Source organism: Chelmon rostratus, chromosome 21 (genome assembly GCF_017976325.1).
Source record: "Chelmon rostratus isolate fCheRos1 chromosome 21, fCheRos1.pri, whole genome shotgun sequence".
Classification (NCBI taxonomy): Eukaryota; Metazoa; Chordata; class Actinopteri; order Chaetodontiformes; family Chaetodontidae; genus Chelmon; species Chelmon rostratus.
The window spans coordinates 10,327,597-10,351,099 of NC_055678.1; the positions used below are offsets into that span (position 1 = coordinate 10,327,597).

General features: G+C 40.7%; 2 protein-coding genes across 3 annotated transcripts; one reads left to right on the forward strand and one right to left on the reverse strand.

Moving 5' to 3' along the window:
- The first annotated feature begins 441 nt into the window (after positions 1 to 441).
- On the forward strand, positions 442 to 13,284 carry LOC121624555 (pleckstrin homology domain-containing family S member 1-like). Of its 2 annotated transcripts, XM_041962316.1 has the most exons (18): positions 442 to 778; positions 1,065 to 1,091; positions 1,212 to 1,249; positions 1,582 to 1,679; positions 1,778 to 1,896; positions 2,123 to 2,257; positions 2,944 to 3,019; positions 3,163 to 3,192; positions 3,702 to 3,755; positions 4,410 to 4,481; positions 4,623 to 4,739; positions 4,908 to 4,948; positions 5,057 to 5,107; positions 5,201 to 5,326; positions 7,334 to 7,456; positions 8,169 to 8,264; positions 9,215 to 9,350; positions 9,432 to 13,284. In XM_041962316.1, the coding sequence occupies exons 3-18, from the start codon at positions 1,225 to 1,227 to the stop codon at positions 9,501 to 9,503; spliced, it is 1,371 nt and encodes a 456-aa protein (XP_041818250.1). In that variant the 5' UTR covers positions 442 to 778; positions 1,065 to 1,091; positions 1,212 to 1,224; the 3' UTR covers positions 9,504 to 13,284. The 2 variants fall into 2 exon arrangements, with proteins under 2 accessions (XP_041818250.1, XP_041818251.1); XM_041962317.1 differs by lacking the exon at positions 3,702 to 3,755 and having other exon boundaries at positions 447 to 778; positions 9,432 to 13,282.
- dclre1a (DNA cross-link repair 1A (PSO2 homolog, S. cerevisiae)) lies at positions 12,304 to 23,294 on the reverse strand. Its single transcript, XM_041962315.1, has 9 exons — positions 22,641 to 23,294; positions 20,545 to 21,945; positions 20,322 to 20,455; positions 18,207 to 18,325; positions 17,542 to 17,685; positions 16,883 to 17,028; positions 15,591 to 15,745; positions 14,758 to 14,899; positions 12,304 to 13,215 (listed from the first exon to the last, which is right to left on the reverse strand). Exons 1-9 carry the CDS (start codon positions 23,059 to 23,061, stop codon positions 13,049 to 13,051), a joined length of 2,829 nt encoding a protein of 942 aa, XP_041818249.1. The 5' UTR covers positions 23,062 to 23,294; the 3' UTR covers positions 12,304 to 13,048.
- Positions 23,295 to 23,503: the final 209 nt, after the last annotated feature.

The window sequence follows — 23,503 nt, forward strand, 5'->3', positions numbered from 1 at the left end:
AAATGCTTACCATGACCCAGAGGGCCTCTTACATGCATAGCACAAATGGTCCGCGCTGATGCACGGGCAGGAAGGAGTCAAATGCGGCAAACACGACTTGGCCTAATGACGTCAAATTTCGGTCATGCATACACAGAATATGCCTCGAACCTGCCTCTCAGAACCTGTCCGACCTCCCTCCTCAGCCCTCTTATCCTGACATAACTTTGCAGTTAAAGCGTTGCTGATGGAGGTGTCAGAAATGGTGTATTATTTTTTAATTTTTAAGGTGATAGCTTGTAAAACATGCAAACTACGCTGTCAGTGTCGTACCAGTAAGCTTTGATATAAATAACATTTAAAGTTAGAATGAATATATTTGGCTTCTCCAGACACTGCTCGGATGCTTTAAGCTGTTTACCTGACTTGTCCCTGAAAACTCTCATAATCTCCTTCTCCACTTGACTACCTCATCAGTCTTCATCAGCCTATGAATCACCTGATGTCAGTGTTGACATTGATCTTTTCTTTTGTCTCTGCAACTCTCTCTCTCTCAAAAAAAAGAGTGCATATTCTCCGGTGTTTTCCAGGGGGAAGAAGTTCTTAATTCTACAGCTGAGCTAAACAGCGGGTAGACCTTGACAGCAACTGAAGCCAGGAACCAGAAACTCCAGTTCCCAGTCTGAATATGTTGGTATTGTTTGCCAGGTGCAGAAAGCATAAAGCTTCCTCCTGCAGCAACGCTTAATAGTGTCAGAGAGATCGAGGTGAGCACAAGCTCCCAACAGGTGCTCCACAGGTAAGAATATCATCAGTTTGTTTTTTCCTCTTTAGAACCATCGCATTTAGTGAGTCTTGTTAGTATCGTTTGTTTGTCCTATTGCACAATATGCCAACACATTGGCATTGTATAAAGAGAACGAAGAATATTTTTTAAAGTTTTAAGATGCTGTATGTTTCTACTTCTTGTTTCTTCATTGCTGCAGATTTGCCTTTACAGCTCTTTGAATCAATAACAAATATCAACATAAAGTCTTCTTTTTCTTTTACATGCACCTTCACATGGCTTCTGTTTGTGAAAACAGCTCTGTGTCATGCTCTGCTTTTCAGAGGTACGTGCCTATTTTTAAACCCTATGTTGTTTGTTTAAAAGGTTAACTATTTCCTTCTGGATATTTTTATATTGTTTGAAGAGACAGAGACTGACAGATTCTTGTGTTCTTTTTGTTTAGGTGCAGCGTCACAATGCTTAAGAGTCAGAAGAGCATAGGTAATGTATCTCACCTGGAAATCTGATTTATGGTTTGATTTAGGTGTTTGTTGTTACTTACTAGTAATTTGGTGCTGCTAAGGATAAAAGATTGATTTGACAAGGAAACCTGGAATGTGCTAATGTACCAAAGTAGTGTATGTGAACAGCTAGTTTGGGGAGGTAATGCTTTGTTGAAACCAGTTTTTGAAAAAAAAAAAAAAAAAGCTATTTTCAGTTGTTCCTTCCTCGATATATTCTGTGCTGTTATTTTGCCCAACTAGCACCTATAGGAAAATGAAGTTGCAGATTTCTGTAAACAGATTTAAGCTAATGGCTTTTTTTGCCCTTAGGGCCAAGTGCGATTTTCTATAAACCAGATGGAAATATGATGGAAATAAGAGCTGGATACCTGTTCAAGTCTCCTCCCTCAAAACGGCTGAAGACAGAGGTAACAGCGTTGGCTCAATGGGTGCACTATATTTTCAGCTCTTTATGTGTGGTTTTTATTGCATTTGAATTGTTGATGTCATTGTGTTTCTCCTGCAGAAATCATGGAAGAAGCGGTATTTTGTGCTGTTCAAAAACAGCAAGCAAGGACATCAACTGAAGTACTTCAAGAGTGCAGAGGAAACAGAGAGGCAGCTCGGATTTATAGACTTATCCACGTATGTCCCCACAAACCACATAAACCAACTTTTTTCGAATTTTCCTGTGCATGTTGTTTTTTCCCTGAGCTGTTTTTCACACAATACATCAAATCCATTGTTAAAATTATAATTAATTAAATGTATTTAATAGCTAACATATGAAACAATGCAAATAAACCAGCTATGTGTTTGAGTTTAGATCGCCTTCAGCACTAAATCTGCGTTATTAATGTCCCTTTGTCAGGATCTCATTGCTGTTCGTGAGCCCTCAACATCACCAGAAATGGGGATGGATCCAGAAGAATATGAAGTGCTCGCCCTCCTGCGTGCTCTACATCAGGGCTGCTGACCGGGACTACTTCCTCGTCGGGGAAAACAGGTCAGTCAGCCAGTTTTTACAGGCGATATCAAAACACTGAGATTTTATAGCTTCTTTACCAATTTTAGAAAAACTCCAATCAATCATAATCATGTCTTTTTCTACATAAACACCTTATAAAGACCTGGAGTTGTGTTTGTGTTGTGATTTTAGGGATATATGGAGAATATTAAAGGGGGTATTTAAATTGATGAAAGTTTGGCCGCTAACCATTTTGCTCTAACCAAATCTAATTTATTTACATTGTGCATAAATGCAGCCAGTTATTAAATCAGAATAAAGAGTTTTGGATTTGTAATGGCAATGAGGAGATAAACTGTTCCATATTGCATTCATCTGAAAGTCTGTGATAGTGGCCACAGCTTGGTTGGTCAATCCTGCTCTCAAGGCCCCCATTGACACTTTCACAGCGCCTCATAAAACACTCCCCCCTGCCCTTCACTGTATCGACTATTTTGGGACTTCTAACAATCAAATAGAAATTATGATGCTGCTTTCCTGTTTAGTAACAGTCAATCAGCTGAGAATGGCTTTTCCTTCCACTCTGCCCACACCAATATGTTGCTACATGTCACTATTTCTGCGTTATATTTGCATTTTGGAATTGAATCGGAAAGTAAATGTAATAGCCATAATTTGCGTAAGATTAGGTTTTCAGGTGTTTCATGTGCCCCTCTTGCTTTCAGCGACGAAGTGGATGGCTGGTTCTCCGACCTGTTTGACGCCCTGAAGAACCGGCCACATAAATGTATGAGTTCAGAGGTACATTTAGATTTGAGCTCTTCAGCATATTTCGCGACAGCCTTTGGTGACCAAGCATCTCTTGCACTGCACTTTTTTTCTTAATCTTTCATATTTGTTTACCAGCTATATCGCTGACAGTAATCTTTTTTTTTCTACTAAAGGAAATGTATATTGGGCAGCCAACAATCGAGGTGAATATATCAACTTTTTTCCTTATCTGTTTGTCGTTTGATCACAAACCACCTTAAAGGAATAGTTCAACATTATTTATTCTCATGCTGAGTTGGGTGAGATGATTGGCGTCAGTTAGCTAGTTGCTCAGCAACCAGTGGAGCCTGGTGCCCCTGCAAAGAAATCAATCGACACAAAATTTCCTGTAAAACAGTGAATTGTTGTTTTTAATCTTGAGGGTTTTTTTTTTTTACAGATTAAACAAATGACATACAGCGCACTATTATGTTCATGTTTTGCTAAGAAATGTTTAATACGTTGCTTTCACTCCAAAGTATTTCCATATTTCTATTAATATTATTTTATTTCCTGCACTCAGCTTCTGCCTCCATTCTCACACTTGAAATGCTCAGTCCCTCAGTGTCCCTGGCGAATCCGACAAGAAACCAACTATCATCCATGAACCGTGCTTATCAGTAAACTTGCTGTTTGACTTTTTGAAAATAGGCTTCTCTTCCTGTTTTACCAGGTTATATCAGAACCCCTTACGCAGAAAAAGAATTCCTCCCCTGTGCCAGAAAAGGTTGGTCCATGACGCTGTGCCTAACCTGGCATCCCGTCAGTCTGATACTAACTGTGTTTGCCCGTAACCTCGGTGTTTATCTCTATCTAATATGTCGGCACTTCCTCTACATGCAATGGGGGCTCTAACTCACAAGAGCATTCGAAATATTCAGAAACTGGGTGGCTCTGTCTTGAGTTCTGAGATATATTTCAGCTCTGTTGTTTCAATGTACAAATCTAACTCCGGCATGACCGTACTGTTGGCCTCTCTGTACGATAAAACATGATGGCAAAAGTGTAATTCTAAGAAGCATCGGGTTATGTTTTTTCTGTTTGCATGATTTTAATCTTGGTGTATTTGTCAGTCCAGCACCAGGAATTAACCTCACTCACAAAATGTAAGAGGATTAACTCCCTCGAGAACTCAAATACGGTTCTTTATTTACTCTGTTGCATGATGCTTTCAGGTATATCCTCATATACCGATAGACCCAACTATATAGTCAAATGTATCCAGCCCAGGGACACTGAGCTGAATGGACTGAGAGCAACGTTCACACTGCACATTTCCACCAGGAGTGTCTCCGCAAAAAAAGCTTTCTGCTGTCGGAATAATGTGAAGAATAATCTGAATACGGTGCTCTAACACGTGCACGTTTGTTTTCTCTTTCAGCATGCATTGAAAATACGGTCCATGTCTGACCCGTCCTCAAACGCTTTGGACAAAGACACCAAAGAAACGAAGGTGCAACATCTTGACAGTTTGTGACAAGCAAATGCAAAAATAGTTCAAAAGAAGATGATTTATTGTTATTTTCAGTGATTGGACGTGACTTTTCTTTCTGTCGCACGGAGAATGTCATGTTGCTTTCTGATTGGCTGGCAGGATGAAGATTATTCCAAAAGACGTGCATCAGAGCCAATCCAGAATCCAATCTATGACTACCCGAATCCCAAATTAAGACACAGTAGTGCTGAAACTCACAATTTTCAAGACTGCCAGGTGCTTTCTCAGTTGACCAATTAATCATTTCATCTATTAACTGTTTCAAAATGGAGAAAAATGTAGTGAATAATTTGTTAAACTGATTTAGTTTAGCAATTGTAGTGTGCTGTAACCAATAATAGCATTTTTTTTTTTTTGCCCTTTTTTCTTTCCAATGTGAAAAAGGTTGGGAAAAATGGTTCAACCAGTCAAAGCATGGACGCAATGTGAGTGTAAATTATTGTTTAAGTGACAATGTATTGATCTCATATGTAGCTATTTTCAGTTATCATCAGTTTGATGTTATCTGCTTTTTATTGTGTATATCTCTCTAGATATGAAACGATGATGGAAATCAAGCGGAATGATCAACTGGCTCAGGCAGAGTACGTTTGATTTAAAGACTGAATGTTTCCTAATGCATAATGGCCGCTTATTGCTGAAGTTGAAAGCAAACCCAATGTTGCAAATGTTTCTAGGGACCGCGAAGTTGAGGAGGCAACCGGCAGCACCCTGATGAGATCTGTCACTCAGGTCTTTGACAAGCTGAAGACACAGATTTCCCCTCTCCCTACCTTCAGCGAGGAGGCAGCCTCTGAAGACAGGTAGATCTCAGATTAATTGCAGGGTCTTTGTCTGTTTGTGTGGGCCGTGTGTGTTTTTCGCTTTTTCACTTTGTCTGCGGTGTCGCTGCCCTATGCCCCTTGTGTAACGTGTTTTGTTAGTGGCCTAGATACCAAAATAGCTCAGTCATCAAAGGTAACCACAGCCTCATTGGCTCAAACACCTAGACTGACAACAGCGAGGGTGTTATTTTTATAGCACGTCACTGTTGACACTCCAGGACCAGTCAGGAATTTATGAAAAGCAGCACCTCAGAGCCTGTTTCGCAACTTGCGAGCTTCACTGGATGAAACATATCTGTTCATCTTGTGAGAGAGGTCATACCTGAGTGAGTGGGCACTGATCGTCTTTACAGATTTATACACAACTGAGCCATGGAAATGCATGTGGTGATACAGATTTTTCAGACCTTGTATAAACGTGGTCCTACAGGTCAGGCACATGATCCCAAATGAGCTACGTTGTGTTGTTCATTGCTATGCTAGGTATTGACAGTGAAAAAAAAAGTCAGCAAACCAACTAAATGACGCCCATTATAAAACGTCCATCTTTGTTCACAATGGCAAACGTAGCATAGCATAGCATAAGAGGGCAGTCAGTAAAAGCAAAATGTACTTAAAGTATCAAAAGTAAAACTTCTAATCATGCAGTAAAATTGTCCCTGTCCATGTTTTACTACCATGATGCTACTGGATTAATATGCAGCTGCACTGATGCGTGTGTTGTATTCTGCAGATGTTTAACGCTGAGCTAATTGTAGCTACTTTATGTACTGTTGAGTAGTTTGCGATGCATCATGCTCTATAAGATCATCATGTTTGCAGCATCGCTGCCAAAAGTATGCTTTCCATGAGCTCAGAAAAACAGGCCTGTTTTCAACCGTTCATTTGGCTTAAGCGGCATTTTCTCAACCCCTCAAGGAGCTTCAGTTCATCAGAAACATTCAAAGTCACCACATTTGGACGTACATGGTTTCCACTGGACAGGAAGGGTATGAAAACTTGTAATCTGAGAGTTGAGAAGGGGTGTGTTTTACGGCTCATGAATCAGCTCTTCATTTGGAAGCGGTCTGATGTCCTGTTTCCTCTGTCAAAGCCTACATTGTCTGACTTTAAGGCGGTGGCACACGTCTGAGTATCTGCTTGTGATGCATGAACACTGAAAAATAAAACGCTCTGCTGAATGAAATTATCATCCCACCCTCTCTTTCCTACGTCATCTCGAGGAAGGCAGCTTTGGCCTTCTTTTTTAGACCGTTTTGTTAATCACTGATACAGCAGGTGGTCAATTAAAATCATCCACATTGTGGATTCCAGCTTCCAGCTGTTTCTTGCCATCGTCTCCTGCATAAAAATGCTCCTCTCTGATGTTTGTTTGCCTAAATTTCCTATAATACAAAACTGTAGAATAATTCTGCCTTCTTCCTACACTGATGCCTGATTTCCTTCTAAGTGGCCAACTGCTGTGCTGCCACACTGAAGACCATTTTCTCTACTACATTTGGCATATGGGTCAAAAGACTCGTCTCACTTCTTAATTAGAATTCCTCTCGCGTCTCTGCAGTGATTTGCTTCTCCCATGCTGTGTTTATGAACTATTTTTAAAAAATCTCAAGGCATCTGGTCCCCTTCCTGCACAACTGAGAGAAACCTCTTTTGGTTTTGTTCTTTTACCCACGATCAACTATTCCGTCTGTCCATCCAAGGCCTCTAATTCAGTGCCAGAGTCTGTTGTTGTGCTATCTGCCTGTGGGCCTCTCCACAGTGCATGCAGCTTCAGGTGGTGTTCTTCCTCTGTGCTGTTTTCTACTCAACACAAAACTACATGAGAGCCTTGTAATGTTTCCTTACCACTGCCTCTCAGAGTCTTCTGTCGGATCATGCTAGGTCTTTTATCAACTAAGAATCTGTGACCTGTAGCTAAACGCAACTGAAGCATGTACCAAGATCTGATGCTATAATCCGTCATGCTGTTGCTTGCTTTTGCAGAGTGGACGCACGTCCGGCTTCCGACTTCAGCAGCAGCTCCAGCGACAACGGTGCCGTCTCTCCTGTAGAGATACTGGAGAGACTGAATGTGCACACGCCAGAAAAACAAAGCTCTACTGAAAGGTGAGAGAAACTGACCTTGAGTCCAAAAAAGTAACAACTAAGTGGGCACTATTGTTATTCTGTGCTATTACCAAAAATCAGCTTTGTAAAACAAATGAAAAAAACATATCATCTAATTTAAGATGACTGAGCAAAATAAATAACCAAAGAAGAATGCTGGGAACGGCGCTGATATGTTGCTGGACTGGTTCAAGTAGTTTCTACCAAGCAGGCAGCGGCACAATGACAGCCGAATAATAATAAGCGGCACTCGGCATGAAACGCAAGCAAGTCAGGTTACTTTGCAACAGGAATTTAAATGAGCTGTGCAAAGAAAATTAGAAGTCCTTATCTATGCAGACACTCATGCTGCTATAATAGGAACGAGGCATACATTTCTGCCTTTATGTGCTTGTTCACAACATCCCGAGCAGACGCAATTTCACATGAAGAATCAAAGGTTTGTGTTGTTTTCCTTATTAGCTTCTTGCCTTTGACTCATGGAGTTGATTTCCCAGCTTGTGCGTTATTGCACCAAAGATTTACTTAAATTAATATGTGACATTAACTGTAACCTCTAGGAGGAACTTTGGAACAATTCCTCTCTTCTCACAAGTGAATGACTTACATATACAGATAACATACAGATATCAAGTGTGTCTTATTTCTTTCTAGCATGTCAAAATATCTACAACTAAATAAAGCTTTTCTTGTCTTTCCTTTTTCCTTTAAGCCTCGACACCATCAACCCAGAGGAGCGAGATATTGAGGTCAAGCTGGCAGATTTGAAAAAACACCTGACAATAACAGAAGTGCGTGGGAAGCCAAGGTGAGTTTGTTTATGACTGACACTGACACTCACTGCAGTGTCACTGCTGGGACGACAAAAACGTCTCATGAATTGAACTGCTTTGGTCGAGATATGCAGAAAGCCCTCACCAAAGCAGTCCCTGTGCAAATCAGTATTTTTCTGTGTATCCATTCATATTAACGGGAAAAACTCTAAACTGACGGATGTGTTTGTTCCACCGTAGATTTGTCTGCATCCTTTAAATGATTGAAACACAGGTCATATTAGGAAGTGTTGGCCGCGATGCTGCATATCACACACAGTGCTGCACCACAGGAGCTGTCTGCTCATTTGTGGCGGATGAGTCACAGCGTTCAGCTGCATTGTTTGGAAATTAGGACACGTGTTCATATTGACATTTTCTAACTGCTGTTTGCATTTATTGCTTTAATGGCACAAAAATCCAAATTCTCAATCCTTTTTGTAGAAATATCCAAAAACCTCTCATAAGGTTTAAAAGGACGTGTGTTTCTCCTTCTGAACAGAAATGTGGACTTTTGTTTTGTGCCTGTGTCTCTACCCCAGCCTTGCAAACTATTGGCTAGAGCACACACAGAGCTGACCATAAACCATAAAAGACAACAGGCTGTGTGTCGTAAACTGATATAAACCCAGGTTGAGACGTCTTCGTCAAATGGGCTCTGTAAATGTCTATAGAATGCTCCAGACACCCTAATAATATCAGTAGTGTCCTGGATCAGAGGTGGAAAGTCTTCAAAACCAGAACCCAAGTATGGTTGCCTCTGATTCAATACATCATATGACCTGGAGGACTGAGGCAGTCTATGTCTTCATCTTACCATCTTACCAAATCCCTATGATTCTGGTGTACAAATGTAATACAACAAATAAAAGCACAAATGTCAGATGTTGTGTGAGTGAGAGTTAAAGAAATAATCTAAAAAACAGTATGTGTATGTGTGTCACAGTGTGTCTGGGTGGACGGGCCAGCCGCAGTCAGTGTGCCTGTTCCACAAAGGAGACCAGATTCTGGCATTTAACGACCTGCACACCGGCAGCGTGGAGGAGTTCAACATGTATCTCAGCAAGTCTCTCAGAAATGAGGTACGCTAACACCGTCAGTGTCCCCGATAGCTGCTGTTTGTGGTAAACGTGGCAAGTTTACCTGAGGATTTCTCTTCTCAGGTAAAAGTGACCATCCTGCGTCTGCACGGCTGCCAGCCTCTGCATTCGCCACACTGCCTCTGCAGCGACTGACTGCACGCCGGCCATCGGAGACAAGACGGTTACTCCCGCCGCATGCGTGTGTGTGGCCAAACGTCTCTTTGGGGCACTTCCTGTCTGTGTGTAGACCATGTATTCACCACTTCTGATGACTGACAGTATTTTCCCCGGGCTGTGGGCAGTCCCCATTGATCTGTCACTCTACCACTTTAAGAATATTTAATCTCACACACACAATGACTCACGATAGGTAAAAAGATCAAATTTGTTTTAGCTCCCGAGCGCTCTTTGTGTAAACAATGACTTCAGTTTTAACAGAGTATGATTAATGATATACTAAAATCAACGTGTATAGACAGACTGTCGTCCACAGAAGGAAACGAGGAAACTGTTTTACTGGAACATTTTTCCTCATGCCACCTGTATAGTGAGTAAATTAAATTGTGCAAAGCAAAAATGGTGCAATGCGCACAAGGTATATAACTGTAAATAGACTTACTATTAAACAACTAGATGCACTTCATTGTTCTAACAATCAGAATGTTTTCAGAGCTTAAATGCACACATATTGAAGTAGAAATAAGATAATTCTGGTGTTTTTTTCCTTGCGACTGAATCGCTAATGTGACTTTTTAATGATCAACTTTAATCCAAGAGGACAGGAAGCAACAGAGTTCATGAGCGGCTGAAAGAACATGATGCTAGGCTTAATACATTGTCTTAGTTACCAACATGCTTTAGAACATAACACAAAAAAGCAGACACTTTCAACTTTCAACTTTCCTTTTCTTGTTTTTCCTCGAGAAAGCTATGACGATAATGAGAAGCCGATGAATGAGAAAATATTCAGGAAGAGAGCAACATTTCGTGCCGTCTGCGCCTCGGGGAGAGTCTGGTGAATTAACATGCCGACAGAATGGTGTTGCGCCTCAGGTTGCAATCTCACCCATTTGTCTCCGATTTGAAGCATAAACGGTGACTTCACTGCCGAAATGTAGTTTTAATAGAACTTGGGATGATGGTTTTACTCCTTTTTAAATTATTTCCAGCAACCAATGCCGCTCCTGAAACCAAGACAATATCAAATGGAAATTATCTGCCTCTAAGGCCTGTTCGCTTCAAGTGCTACAAACCGTTCAGAGTTTTATATATTTAAACTGCTTTGGTTTAAATTATGTCCACAGAGGGCAAGGAAAAAACTGGCTCTTCATATCAGACATTAGTCCTTTTCTCATCACATCGAATCAGCCGTTCCAAGGTTAAAGGTTTAATAGAGCTATTAAACAGACGCGAGTGCTGACACAAGAAATTATTCAGGACGTTTTGTTTTTCTGAGGCCGCTCTTCAACTGTGATGCTCAAGCTGTGCTGTATTATAAATAAGCCCTGTTATAAATAAATGCATCCTTTGAGAGGGTGCAGCGATCGAGGCCTGTACTGGGACACAATCTGTTTTATTTGTAAAATGATTCTGAATAAATATTACCAGCTTGTTAAAACATTTGTATTTCTTTTCTCTTCTCTTCAGCTGAGGAATGTAAAACAGACTGCACAGAGAACAGGCTGCAGAGGTTATGCAGCAAAAATATGCAATAATGCATTGAAACTAAGCTACATAACTCTATTATTTCCACTTCTTTTACTTCCAAAAGCCTTAAAATTAGCTTCTTATCTGAACCACACTTGAGCTTCATGTTGGCATTTTGCGGGTCCTCTTAAATGAGACACCCGAAGACATTCTTATAGTGCAGCATTTTTAACCTGTTTCAGAAAACCATTTCTAGCCATTTGTTTTCCAAAGATCATTAGTTTGTGAGAGCATTTACTGAAGCCTCGTGTGAGAGCCAAAGGGTATGTAATTCTAAAAAGCTGGCAAGGATTCATTAATCGTGCTCAACTAGGCAAACGCTTGCAGGCACATAAACCTGAACTTCCAGTTTCCACCTACAGGCCAGACCGTGTGGAGTGATCAGTATCGTCCTCTCTGAAGAACATACACAACTTGAGGATTTTCACAGTTGAACAACCTTTTTGTTATTCATATTACAAACTTTTCGGTATGTGTGGACATAATAATCTTTCAAAATCAGGCAATAATAAGACGTACATACTGAGTGTAAAAGAAAGACTTTTCAGCAAGCGCCCCAGTTAATCCAATTTCAGACTGAGTACATACAATTCATGCCCAAGGGAAGAATATGATACAGTATTATTATTAGAAACGGCTGACTGGAAATGGCTTGCTCTGGGCGCAAATAGTAATACAGTGGTTATTTCAGCCTGCACCTAGTAAAGTGGGTGAAGAGCATGACACATGCATGATTTTAAATAGAAAGAGGCAAGAGGTGTAATAACGGATGAGCCTTTTTGATCACTGACACTGCTATGCTAATGTACTTAGGTACATCAAATCTTTTCAATGTTTAGAATCTAGATTTTTTGATTTTCCTCAGTCTGGCCCGTCAGATGGGTTAAGTTGAAGTTGTCCTACATGAAAGGGGAAATCACGCAGTGAAAAGCCGGTTTTACAGAGACCGAGATTCAGAAAGCTTTATCTCTGTACTGCATGACTCTGCCGCCTCAGAGATAAACTACTGAAAGATCTGGCAGCACACAGGTTAGTGTTTTCAAAGACACTGCACCACAGTGGCCTTCCTCCTTAACTCTGTATTTGCCTGAAGAGAATGGCCGACATGTCGTTTGTTGTGCAGTAGCAGAGAAAATCCAGATATTGTGCTAGAAGTTGGCAAATTTTGAGAAAATAAAGCTCATCTTGATTTTCATGTTTGATTGACATGACAATTAAAAAGGCAAATGTTGCAAAAATGTGTTAAAAGAACATTTAAAACATTTATTGTTTTCAGCACAAACATTTAGATTACATAGATAAAAACAGAGATAACCGAGGAATTGCACAATATCAAAGCAGCATTTTCAGTGTACTGCTGACGCTAACAGTGGAAGGGGCCACGGCAGGCAGCAGACACATCCAGTTAATTCAGTTCCCACGTATGATGCTTCTGGATGGCACAGGTCGAAATGTAGACATGATACAAGTGTGACCTCAGCTCATGTTTACACAAACAGCTTCCAGAGTTAAGGTTCATTAAAATCACTGCACTGTGACTTCTACATCTCAGTTCATGTGCTGATCATGTGACTTCTTCATGTGAATTTCTTGTTACTTCCTGTCACTTCACAACTGATGATCCGAATAACCCTTTTTAACAGTTTACAACCTGGATATCTGTCGATTTTCTTTCAGAGCTGTCGGTTACTCAAGTTCAGCCCATTGTGGATAAAAGCAGAATGTTTAAGAAATTTGCGTATGCTCGTTAATTGTGGATGCATTTCACGTTCACCTACTTCATCAATACCCCTCTCTCTGCACTGAAATGCTAAATGCTCACCAGTCTGAGGCAAGCAACTTCAGTTAAAGTGATCAAATGAGTAGTGTTAAGAATGTATTTGTTCCCCATGGCCATATGAAGCAGTGGAAATTCAATGGTTTTGCTTTTATGACCAAAACCAACAAGCAGCAGAGAGGCCAGCTGCAAACACAGCTTACTGGTAAATAAGTCACTGTTTAGCTTTACTTTCTGTGAGCCACTCACTAAAGCACTTGTCCATAGCTTTCCTGCTCGCCCAGCTGCCATTGTTGACCGTGGGGATGATCTTCATGGGCCGGAGCCACTGCACAAAACGCTTCATCTCCAGAAAGCTGCTGTGTTCGCTGTATGGGATTCCTGTCAAGAAAGCACAGGGACTGTCATCATCATGGACCCAGACGTAGGATCTTTGATGGTCTTTGCTTTACAAAAGTTGCATTTGTCAAATAAAATGCAGCCATGCTGAAAATGACTTACGAGCCTGCAGATAGCCCACAATTTGTTTTTCCTCAAAGGTTCATTTTTAGTGTGGGTTGTAATTATCTCAGTGTCTATTTATTAATGAGACAAGTCCCGTAGGGAAAGAGGCCAGTGGTGGTTTAGACCTGAACCAGAGGGGCTTTTGAAACATGATCTTCACTTTCAAACAGCTTGTTTGAGTTGATATTTTTCTTCCCAGTTTCCTCATTAAGAAACATCAAGCTCAGTGAACACTGAGGCGATTTGGCTCAAGGTAAAAACTTGTCATGGAGCCAGATGTCCAAGAGTATGCGGAAGTCGATCAGACAAGCAAGAAAGCAAAGTCTTACAAAAGGGACCAGATGCTCAACGAAGTGAGCCACGGGCTCAGACTTTTCCCCTCTGAGGGGACAAGGCAGATTTTAGATGCTGAAACATTAAAAACTTAAACTTATCACATAACTAATTTTTTTGGTTTTGCAAGGACAGAACAAATTGGGACTACTGCAGAAAGCCACTGCCTCTTGTTTGCACTCCCTTTGCCGCTCCACAGGTTTGATGTGTTCTCCTGCTTTAAACAGACCTAGCTGAAAGTAAGCCTCATTAAGTATGCAGTCAATCCTCCCACATGCAGAGAACAATATTAGGAGCAGAGGCAGCATATGGCTGGGAACGAGCAAGGAGGAGGAGGAGACCGACACAAGGCAGAGAGAGAGAGCGCGAATTGGCTTCCGCCTGACTGACACACAAACTGCTGAGGAGTAAGAAATTATACGCGGGTGTGCAGCGCAAAAGCCTGTAGCTGGTGATTGTAGGTTACAGGCCAGATGGCTGATGCTGTTGATGAATCTATTAAGAGCAAGGAACAGAGGACAGGAGGAAAAAAAAAAGGCTAAATATGCAGTGGCAAATCAAGTCATGACCCATTTCAGTGCTGGGGTTTAATGCCGGGCTAACGTCCAGCAGTGCTGTCCATGACTGAAGACACAAGACCCAGCATTCTCTTCATTATATTACCTCGTTAACAAGCTGCAATAACCGAGCACAGTCAATTGTTTATTTTCACACTCTTTCTCCGACTCCTTTCTTTGCCAAAAGAGGGAGCTGTAGGCTAAACACAACAATGTGAAGAACGATCACGATTTTGGCAGGAGGAAATGCCGCTCTTGTGATCAAGTCTTAGCAGTGTGTAAGAATTATTTACCATTATACGGTTCTGCTTTTGATAATTAAGAGAGAGAAGGCTATTCTGTCAGGACATTAACAGCTACAATACCTCCAAACTTGCAGAAGAACAGTTATAGCCAACGGATTTTTTGCTGAAAATCATTATTCTTGGCCATTTCTCCTTATCTGTGATTCATGGTTCATTTCTGGTTTCCTCTATTGATACTCATGTCAATGTACATATGCTTTTCATTCAAAAAGATTAGTGCGTACCATAGATGGAGATGTTGCCACTGATCTGAGGCTGAATGTCTTCCACTGATTCCACCTGCTGGCTGAAGGTCCATCCTGTGGGCTTGAAGGCCACCAGCTGATCATACTGTTTTGAAAAGCGTGCCAGGTAGTCCTGCAGTTTCTGGTGATGAATTGAAATGTCATTATAGAATGCTGCTACTGCCAAGAACAGCTGCCAAATGTACATATAAAGCTCAACTCTACATCGATAGCTCATGTTTGTGCAGCTTCTGTGCTCATAATTGACCATTTACTAGCAACTCTGGAAGCATCATCCTCAAATATTGATGCAGTTTTTCTGTTTTTGAACAGCTAAAAAACAACAAGTTGCTAATTTCAATAAAATCTCTTGTTTGCTGGCTGCTACAAACAATTACAGAGACTTCATTTGCAATTGACTTTAGAGTTAATGTAAACATACACCTTAAAATGTGGTTTATTACAGTTTTACCTATGTATTTCAAGGGACTCAAAGTTGTAAAAAATCTTCTGGATAAAAGCAGCTCAAAGATTCCCTACTCAGAATGCTCACTGCAAACCTAAACTGCATCTATTTCCCCCAAGTCAGCCTTTCTGTGCCTAGTGATGCCTGAATTATACCAACTCCTGGACTTATATAGGTGGCACATTTAAATGCAAGGCCATCATAATTAGCTATTTTTTTTCATCAAGTGATGTACTTTGTTTCTTAAACATGCCCCTAAAATAGGATGTTTTTAGACTCCTGAGCGCCCAGAGTCCCAGCGTAATAACTGTTTTCAGATCACTTAAAATTGAAGTTTCAATGAAAAAAATGGGACGGCTGCACCTACTTGGAAGGAGAGCTGCATCATGGGCAGCACGTGGACCTGGGCGGCCTTCCAGTCCGTGGTTATGCTCTTCCTGACTTGCTCTGACTCCAGACAGCACATGGTGTTGTATTTGTCTCGAGAGAGGCACACTTTAGACCCCAGGACGTCTGCCAGTGCTATGAATAAAGCAGAGCAAGGTCCATGTAAGAAACAAATGTGGGAAATTCAGCCAGTAAGTAGTTGCAGTTAAGAGCCCCCTGCTGACACCACCCACCCCAGTAACAATCTGCACATTTTATTTCAGGATTACGTTGCTCTATAAATTACTCCAGTCTGGTATTCTACTTCACACCAACTTCACAGAACTGTTTTTTTAAAAGCAGAAAAACTTGTGGAACAGCAGGAGAACCAAGCAGCTGAGTACAGTCAGTTTAATCAGCTGTTTTTCCTTTTTTTCCGGTTCCAATTTCATGCTGAGCTTGTTGAAGAAAAGGTGATTACTGAATGAATGTGTGTTGTTTGATTGCTTCACTACACCAAAGTGAAACGGACCACAATTCGTGCGTCACCAGAGGACTGTTGGCCTCGTTGTGAGGACAACACCTAATGCGTGGCTTCCTTCTCAAAACACGCTAATCCACCATTCGCGACACTGCTCCCACTTCAATACGAGACCTAATCTCGCATGACCTTTAAATGAGGAGAAAAGGTCAGGTAGTGATAGAAGGAAAAATACACACTCATCTTACTAGTAGGTTTAGAAACACATTTACTTTGTGTCTAATAGTTTTTGTTGGTGGTAATGTCGCACGGTATAATCACAACTCCCAGAATTAAATGAATAAATTACCATGTAATTTGCAGTAATATAATTATTCATTAAAAACATTTAATTTATCAAACTGCCTAATGATCAGACCCCAGATTTCAACCTCATGCCTCTTTTTTTCTAGTATGATTAATCACCATCACATTAGAAAATGGGTGCACATAAGATTGGTTGGATAAGAAACAATAGAGAAGTTTGATTTTTATTACCACAACTTTTATTCCCACTGCCTTTGATTTACAAAAAAAAAAGTAGATAACATTGAAAATATTTCAATAACTTGAGAACAAAGCATTTTAAGATTTCCCAATGAGATAAATTTAAGAGAGAAAGGCAACAAAAAAAAAGTACTGAGACAAAACCAGATCACTCTAATGATTTGTTGTAAATCACGCCAGGTTTGCCATCTCATGACAAAACAGGTGTCACATGGACCCTCATGGCCGGGCAGATGCCGAAAGTCTAATTTCAACCAAACACTCACCCAGAAAGACCTTCTCTTTCCCCACGGAATAGGATCCACACACCACAAGCGTACGTGGGTTGAGCGTCACCAATTCAAAGGCTGTGCTGGCTGCAAAATTGATGACCTCTTGCTGTCTGGGGAAGGTGTACTCAGGGCTGCAGTAGCTGGAGAGATAAGAGAGCTTACATCACAAATCTGCACGTTTTAGCCAATATTGATCCACACTGGCTGAGAGCAGGGTAATATAACCACAGTCCTCAGTTTTGGTCATTCAGTAACCTCACTGGTACGTTCACCGTATGAAAGGAGACACAGGTTCTAAATAGAAGAGCAAATTACAGTAACTGAAGATATATCAAGACACTTTGCCCACGATACAGCGATTCTGCTATACTCGATGCATTGCAAGACAATCATTTATGATAAATCATAACATTTATAACTGAAAAAAATGCCCTTAAAAATGCAGAAAACAGGAATAATGAGTTTATTCACTGTACTGTGGTGCTACTAGAGTCTTAGCTTAGTGCCTCCTTAACACACATATAGTTTAGAGAGCGCCTGCATGTTTTAACAAAAGTATTAATATTTGGCACCAGTGTATCAATAAACATATCACAAGAGAAGTAATATGATATATTCCCATATCAATATCAGCACCCACTGATCACACGTACGTGGTGTCCAGGTAGAGGGTCTGCACCCTGCAGCTCACTAACTCAGGGTAGGACTCCATTGAGGGATCAGCTCTGAAGTCTCCCGTGTGGAGGACCGTCTGTCCATCAGGCAGGAAGAACAGCAGCATGGCAGCTCCTGGACAGCTGAAAGGACAGACACAGACAAGACGTGAAGCTGGATATTTGAAGGAAGTACTCGTGTGATCAACTAGCATCTTCTAGTGGGTATACACATTAGTTTAGACCATAGGGTAGTGACTGACCATCACAACTGTTGGTATAATTAAGGCAGCATTCAAAATAATCATTAAAACTTTCAAAAATAGCTGACTGAAGGAAATATTTCCCTAAAAAATGTCTATTACTGAAGAAATAAGTCTCTCGTCAGCTTGGGGCTATATGAATTTTAAATTAGTATCAGACATTCCACTGAAATTTAATATGCCTCAGTATCCTTACTTAAAATGCCTGTTCCATTCTTTTGTGATAATACTGGAATCATTTATGGTCTGGCTATTTGTGGGTTCTGATGAAGTCTCTTCTTTAAGAGAGCCTAAAACTGACAACCGCATCTTCAGTGGCTGGTCCACGGCAAAACATTTGGCCACTATTAAGTAGCTGATCTCTATTCAGTGGCTGATACTGACGTCGGGAGGAGGACTCACTGGTTAGCATCCAGGAGGGTGACCGTGACTCCCTCCACAGTGACCTGGGTGTTCATGGGGAGGATGTGGACGTACTCCTCTGCCACCTTCAGTTTGCTCTTCACCAGGTTCCCTGTAATCTGAGCGGGAGAGGCAGCTGTCAGTCTGAACACATCTTCATGGTTTATTTACGTACAGCGATGCAGCAGCAGCTACTAAAGATGGAACAACCTAGATGCTAAGTTCAGACATAAACAATTAAACACATCTACAATGAAAACAGTACATTGACCATTATTTAAAATAAACTATTCAATACATGAAATACAAAAAGTACAGCTCCCTCAAAACGTAACATCTACTAAAAGATCATGCTTTAAATAATCACAGATCCTTATGAATCAACTCTCATTATGCTGCTGCTCATTGAGTAATAGGCTTGAAATCTTATCTAATTTCCTCAGTGATTCTGTTGAACTTTTCTGGGCTGTGACCCACCTACTCTAGCATCCGAGTTGAATTTCTGTGACCTACCAAATAAACAAAACCCCAATGGAGTCCTAATCAGTCCTTGTGAGTCTGTTTTTAGTTGTAATCCCATGAGAACACAAACTCCACTGTCGAGAATTATGACCCATTTGACAGGAGAGTTTACATAATATCCAGCCTCTTTCACCAATATATTGTAATCTAGATGCTATATATTAGAAGAGGCTAGAAACATCCCAGTCAGAAATATAGAAAATGTACAGTTTTACTGAAGTAATTTGATCCTGAAAGAGGAAATACAAAATCTGAATGAAAAAAAAATATATATGTTCGGCTGTATACCTCAATACATCCAGATTATTGTTTAATTCAGACACTAACTGGTTGCAGCATTTGATAATGTTATACAACCATGATTTCAAAAAAGGTGGGACACTGTGTCAAACAGATTTGTGATAATTATTTTACTGATAATAAATTGGAAACATTTCAAAGACAATATATTTAAAGTTTGACCTTATCAGCTTCATTGATTTTTATAAATATCTGCTTATTCTGAATTTGATGCAGCAACACGTTTCAAACAAGTTGGGACAGGAGCAACTAAAGACTGGGAAAGCTGTGGAGTGATCCAAAAACACCTGTTTGGATCACTCCACAGGTAAACAGGTTGATTGGTAACAGGTGATAGTATTATGATTGGGTATGAAAGGGGCATCCTGGAAAGGCTCAGTCATTCACAAGTGAGGATGGAGCGAGGTTCACCCCTTATGAAACAATTGTATAAAATAATTGTATATTACTACAAGAGCTCAGGAAAACTTGTAAACTGTTGTCAGTAAACACAGGTCATTTGAAAATGATTACTTTCTGTTTTTGTTTATATTTTACACAACTATTTTGGAATTAGGGTTGTCGACAGAAAGACCAAGTAAGACCAAGACAAACCATATTTTCTGGATATTAAGTGTTTTTATCCAAAACTGTGTTAAAAAAAAAAAAGAAAAAAACTCATCAGGTCTTCAGTTAATGGTCAGAGCCATTGGCAAATTGGTATTCATAGCTGTCAACTGCAAGCTAATTTTTCATTACAATGCAGTCAGCGCAGTGCAGTGAGATAACAAATGGATCAGGTGTTTACTCTATGAATGCTGGGGAGGAGAGCAGTCAGGAAGCTTTTTAATGAAGTGAAAATAAATAGGATTTTTTGGAAAAAAAACAAAAGCAAAACACACACAGTAGCACATTCAAAGCATTAATCTTTTCAATAGCATTCATGATCTAACAAACCTTTGGAAGAGAGATTGCCATATATTTGCAAAATGCTGATTTTGTTTAGGATGCAGTTGCAGGGGTGGACTGAAATGAAATCTGGGTTTAACACCACCATCCATAACTGTCTCGTGTTAAAAAAAACAAAACCCCAAATTAAATCTCATGCAGACCAAATAATGAAACAATATTGTAAAGTAATTGACTCCTACTTCAAAAAACAGTGGTAAGCTTAACATATGCGCAACCCGGCTAGAATATACACTATATCAAACACTTAGCTACCAGATAAAACACACAGCATGAGCACCAATGACAGGAATTAAATAAAACTGGAAGTAATTCATATTTCACAATTGCCAAAACTTGACTTACCTTGTTACAGTAGATTGGTAATGTGGACTTCTTGGTCAACCCTCCATAGTGGTCTGAGTGAAAATGTGTGAGGAAGTAGGCAGTAATGCCCTCGATCTCTCCGTACCGAAAAGCATCTATGACAAACTTTGTACCTAAGCAAAATGATATAAATATCTTATATTAGAAAATAATCAACCTTCAAATTTATACAGCAATATATGACAGGTGGCCACTCACTGACCTGGAATCTTCTTGTAAAAGGGACAACGCGGTAGCTCTACTTCTCCATCAGCGTTCACTCTGTTCCACCTTCTTCCTCTCCATCCTCTACTCCTACTTTTCCCTGCTTCTTCTTTACTATTATCTACAGTCACAGTGCCCTCTGAGGTATCTGCAGTTGTGTCAGCCTTATTTTTTCTTTGCCTGGCCCTTCTTGGATGTCTCTGTCCAGAGTTTTCACCAAGTGTTGGAATAGAAGTTTTGCCGAGTTCATTTGGTCCACTCTCGGCCTCTTTCGCCTTCTCCTTGAGGGGTTTGAGGCCAAAAAACACCCCAATGTCGGTCTGCTTCAGACAGGAGGCCTGACCCGCCTTGCTCTGGCCCTTGTGAGGCGGCATGGTGTGAGATCTTTGGACGATGGAGGTTTGTGATGAAAGCACTTGAGGAGAAGCTGTGTGAGGTTGCTCTGATTGAATGCTGCTGTCATTCAGCTTTTTTAAATGCAAGCTATCTGAGCTGAGAAGAGTTTCTCTCAGGCGCTCTAAAACAATACTTTGTGGAGACTGAATGCTGCTCTTACATGAACTGATGGTACTGGCACATCTACCAGGAGCTTCTTTTTCACCTGTGGAATCAGATCTGTTTTGAGCACCTGCAGAGGCAGCTTGCTGATTGGTGGGTGGTCCTGAGGTAAGTGATTCCAGCTGGGTGTTTGAGGAAGTGTGCTCCTTTACCTGCACATTATTGTTTTCCAAATTATCTATAAATTCAGTCAGGAGCTCATCTTCACTTGAGAAACCGTCACTGAACAGCAACATCGGGTCTTCAGCCTCATTTTCAGATGCATCATTATTAAAAAGGGCTTTTCTACACTCACTAATTTTGTCTTCAGTCTCTGCAGGGAACTCAGAAAGAGGAGAATAGGATATTACATCATTGTTGTCAGGGGAAGGTCCACTTTTGGGCAAACCTTCACAAGCTTGTCTTCCACTCCCTTCCTTGACAGGAGTGGATGAAAGCTCTGTTCTGCTTTCTTGGGAAGCACTGAGAGACTTTTGGTTTTTCGTAGAGGACGACCAGCCTTTCTTCTTCTTAAAATCCTCTGGGCCAGGTGAGCGCAGAAACATAAGGCCATTTGTAAGTTTAGGCGAAGGCGTTGCAGTATCATTACTGTGAGGGGAAGGACTACAGTTGGATAAGGCAGAAAGGCTGTCCTGTGAAGTCTCTAAAGTGGAGCCGTCCACCTCACCGTTTTTCAGTCCTGGGAGACAGCTGAGGCTGGTCTCTCTGCTGGTTCCTGCCCGAGGGGACAGACAGAGGAGGGCTGTGTCACCATTTGCACGGCTGTGAGCCAGGAGTGTGTGGCTGAACTTCTTGTAGTGGTTTGGAATAGTAGAGGAGCACTGGAGGCCATCTGGACATTCTGTGTGAACACATAGAAATTTATGGGTTTATCAGGCCTAAGCCATTGGTAAATATAGATATTCAAAGACTTTGAGGTGCCTTTTTTAGTTTTATTAGTTTACTCATCATGCAAACTAATAGCCATTTGTTTTAAGTATGGTGTCTGCTCTTGAGGGAGCTTTCCAATGAAAATAATGATTATGTTGTCAAGGTTTTTTTTTTTTACTGAGCTTGAGGCATCAAATTTGGAACGAAAAGCCTGTCCTAAAAACTGGGGGTATGGACTTTGAAAGACACAGGCATTTCCCAGTCAGGGAGGATCTGATGCCACGTTCATGTCATGAGGGAATTGCTATAATTACCAGTTTCTGACTTGTAAATAACATCAAATTTGTAATCATGACTGAGAAACAATTCCATAATTATACCACCTTCTTAAGATGTCAGATGACATGGATGCTCACAAGTGTTTAACGTGGGAATCTTTGCCACCATCCATATTTAACATTTCAAAGTGTTGATTTTTGCATCTATAATGTATAGAATAATAAGTCTTCTAGAGAACTTAAAGAGACTGCATGTGTGCGCCTGCATGCAGACAAACAGGTGTGTGTAAAAGACCACAGGTCAACAAATACATTTGGAATATTTGACAGAGAGGAACTTGCATCAGTCAGTTTTAGGTGAAGTATATGAAGACATGAATGTCTGTACCTGTGCATGTGTCCTTAGCGTTGTCTAGACATTCAGCAACATGCCATCTTTGAGTCTGTACCACCAAGAGGGAAAACGGCATCTGACAAATGGGGCAAAAGTCTCCACAGGATGGTCCCTCAGAGGGGTTATCTGTTTGGTCTGTGTCATTAGTAGAAGACTGTGAGGGTAAATGATGTGCCTCTGAACTGCCGTGTCTGTCTGTGTCAACAAAAGTACTACAATGTCCACTTTCAGCTGTGTTGACTTTCCTGTCAGGTGACTTGACTGGGAGAGAAGTGTCTCTCTTGGAAGTTTTTCTGAAGGTACATCTCCTTTTTGTCACAGTTGCAGATGCAGACGCTGATTCATGTCGCTTCTTTTTCTTCTCAAGAGGTTTATACTCCCAAATGTCATTTTCAGAGTCGTCCTTCTGCGGCATTTGGAGCTAAATGAAGCGTAGCGTCCGGAACGTTACCCAACGACCCGACGTTCGATAACATCCCGCGTTTGCCGAAAAATAATAAACGTTACAGTAGATTATCGACTACTGTAGATTCGACAGCAGTGAAAATAGTTTCGCATAACCGATAATTAACGTTACAGAGTTAACATAATTCCTTCTACTGCTAAATAACCGTTAACTTAACCGAGTGGTTTGTAGAGACATGTTAGCGCTTACCGCCAGAGTACAATGAATGTAGTAAAGCAAAGTTAAGAAACAGAGCAGCACATTCCACATATTTTTGCTAAACTAAATTACTTAATAGTCCTAAATGAATATTAGAAAAATTGCAAGAGCTTCTCGTGGTAATCTCTTGAGTCAAAGTTAACAGTAACTCAGGAAAAAAAGCCTTTTGGTTGGGTAATGTTTTTTTGTGTGT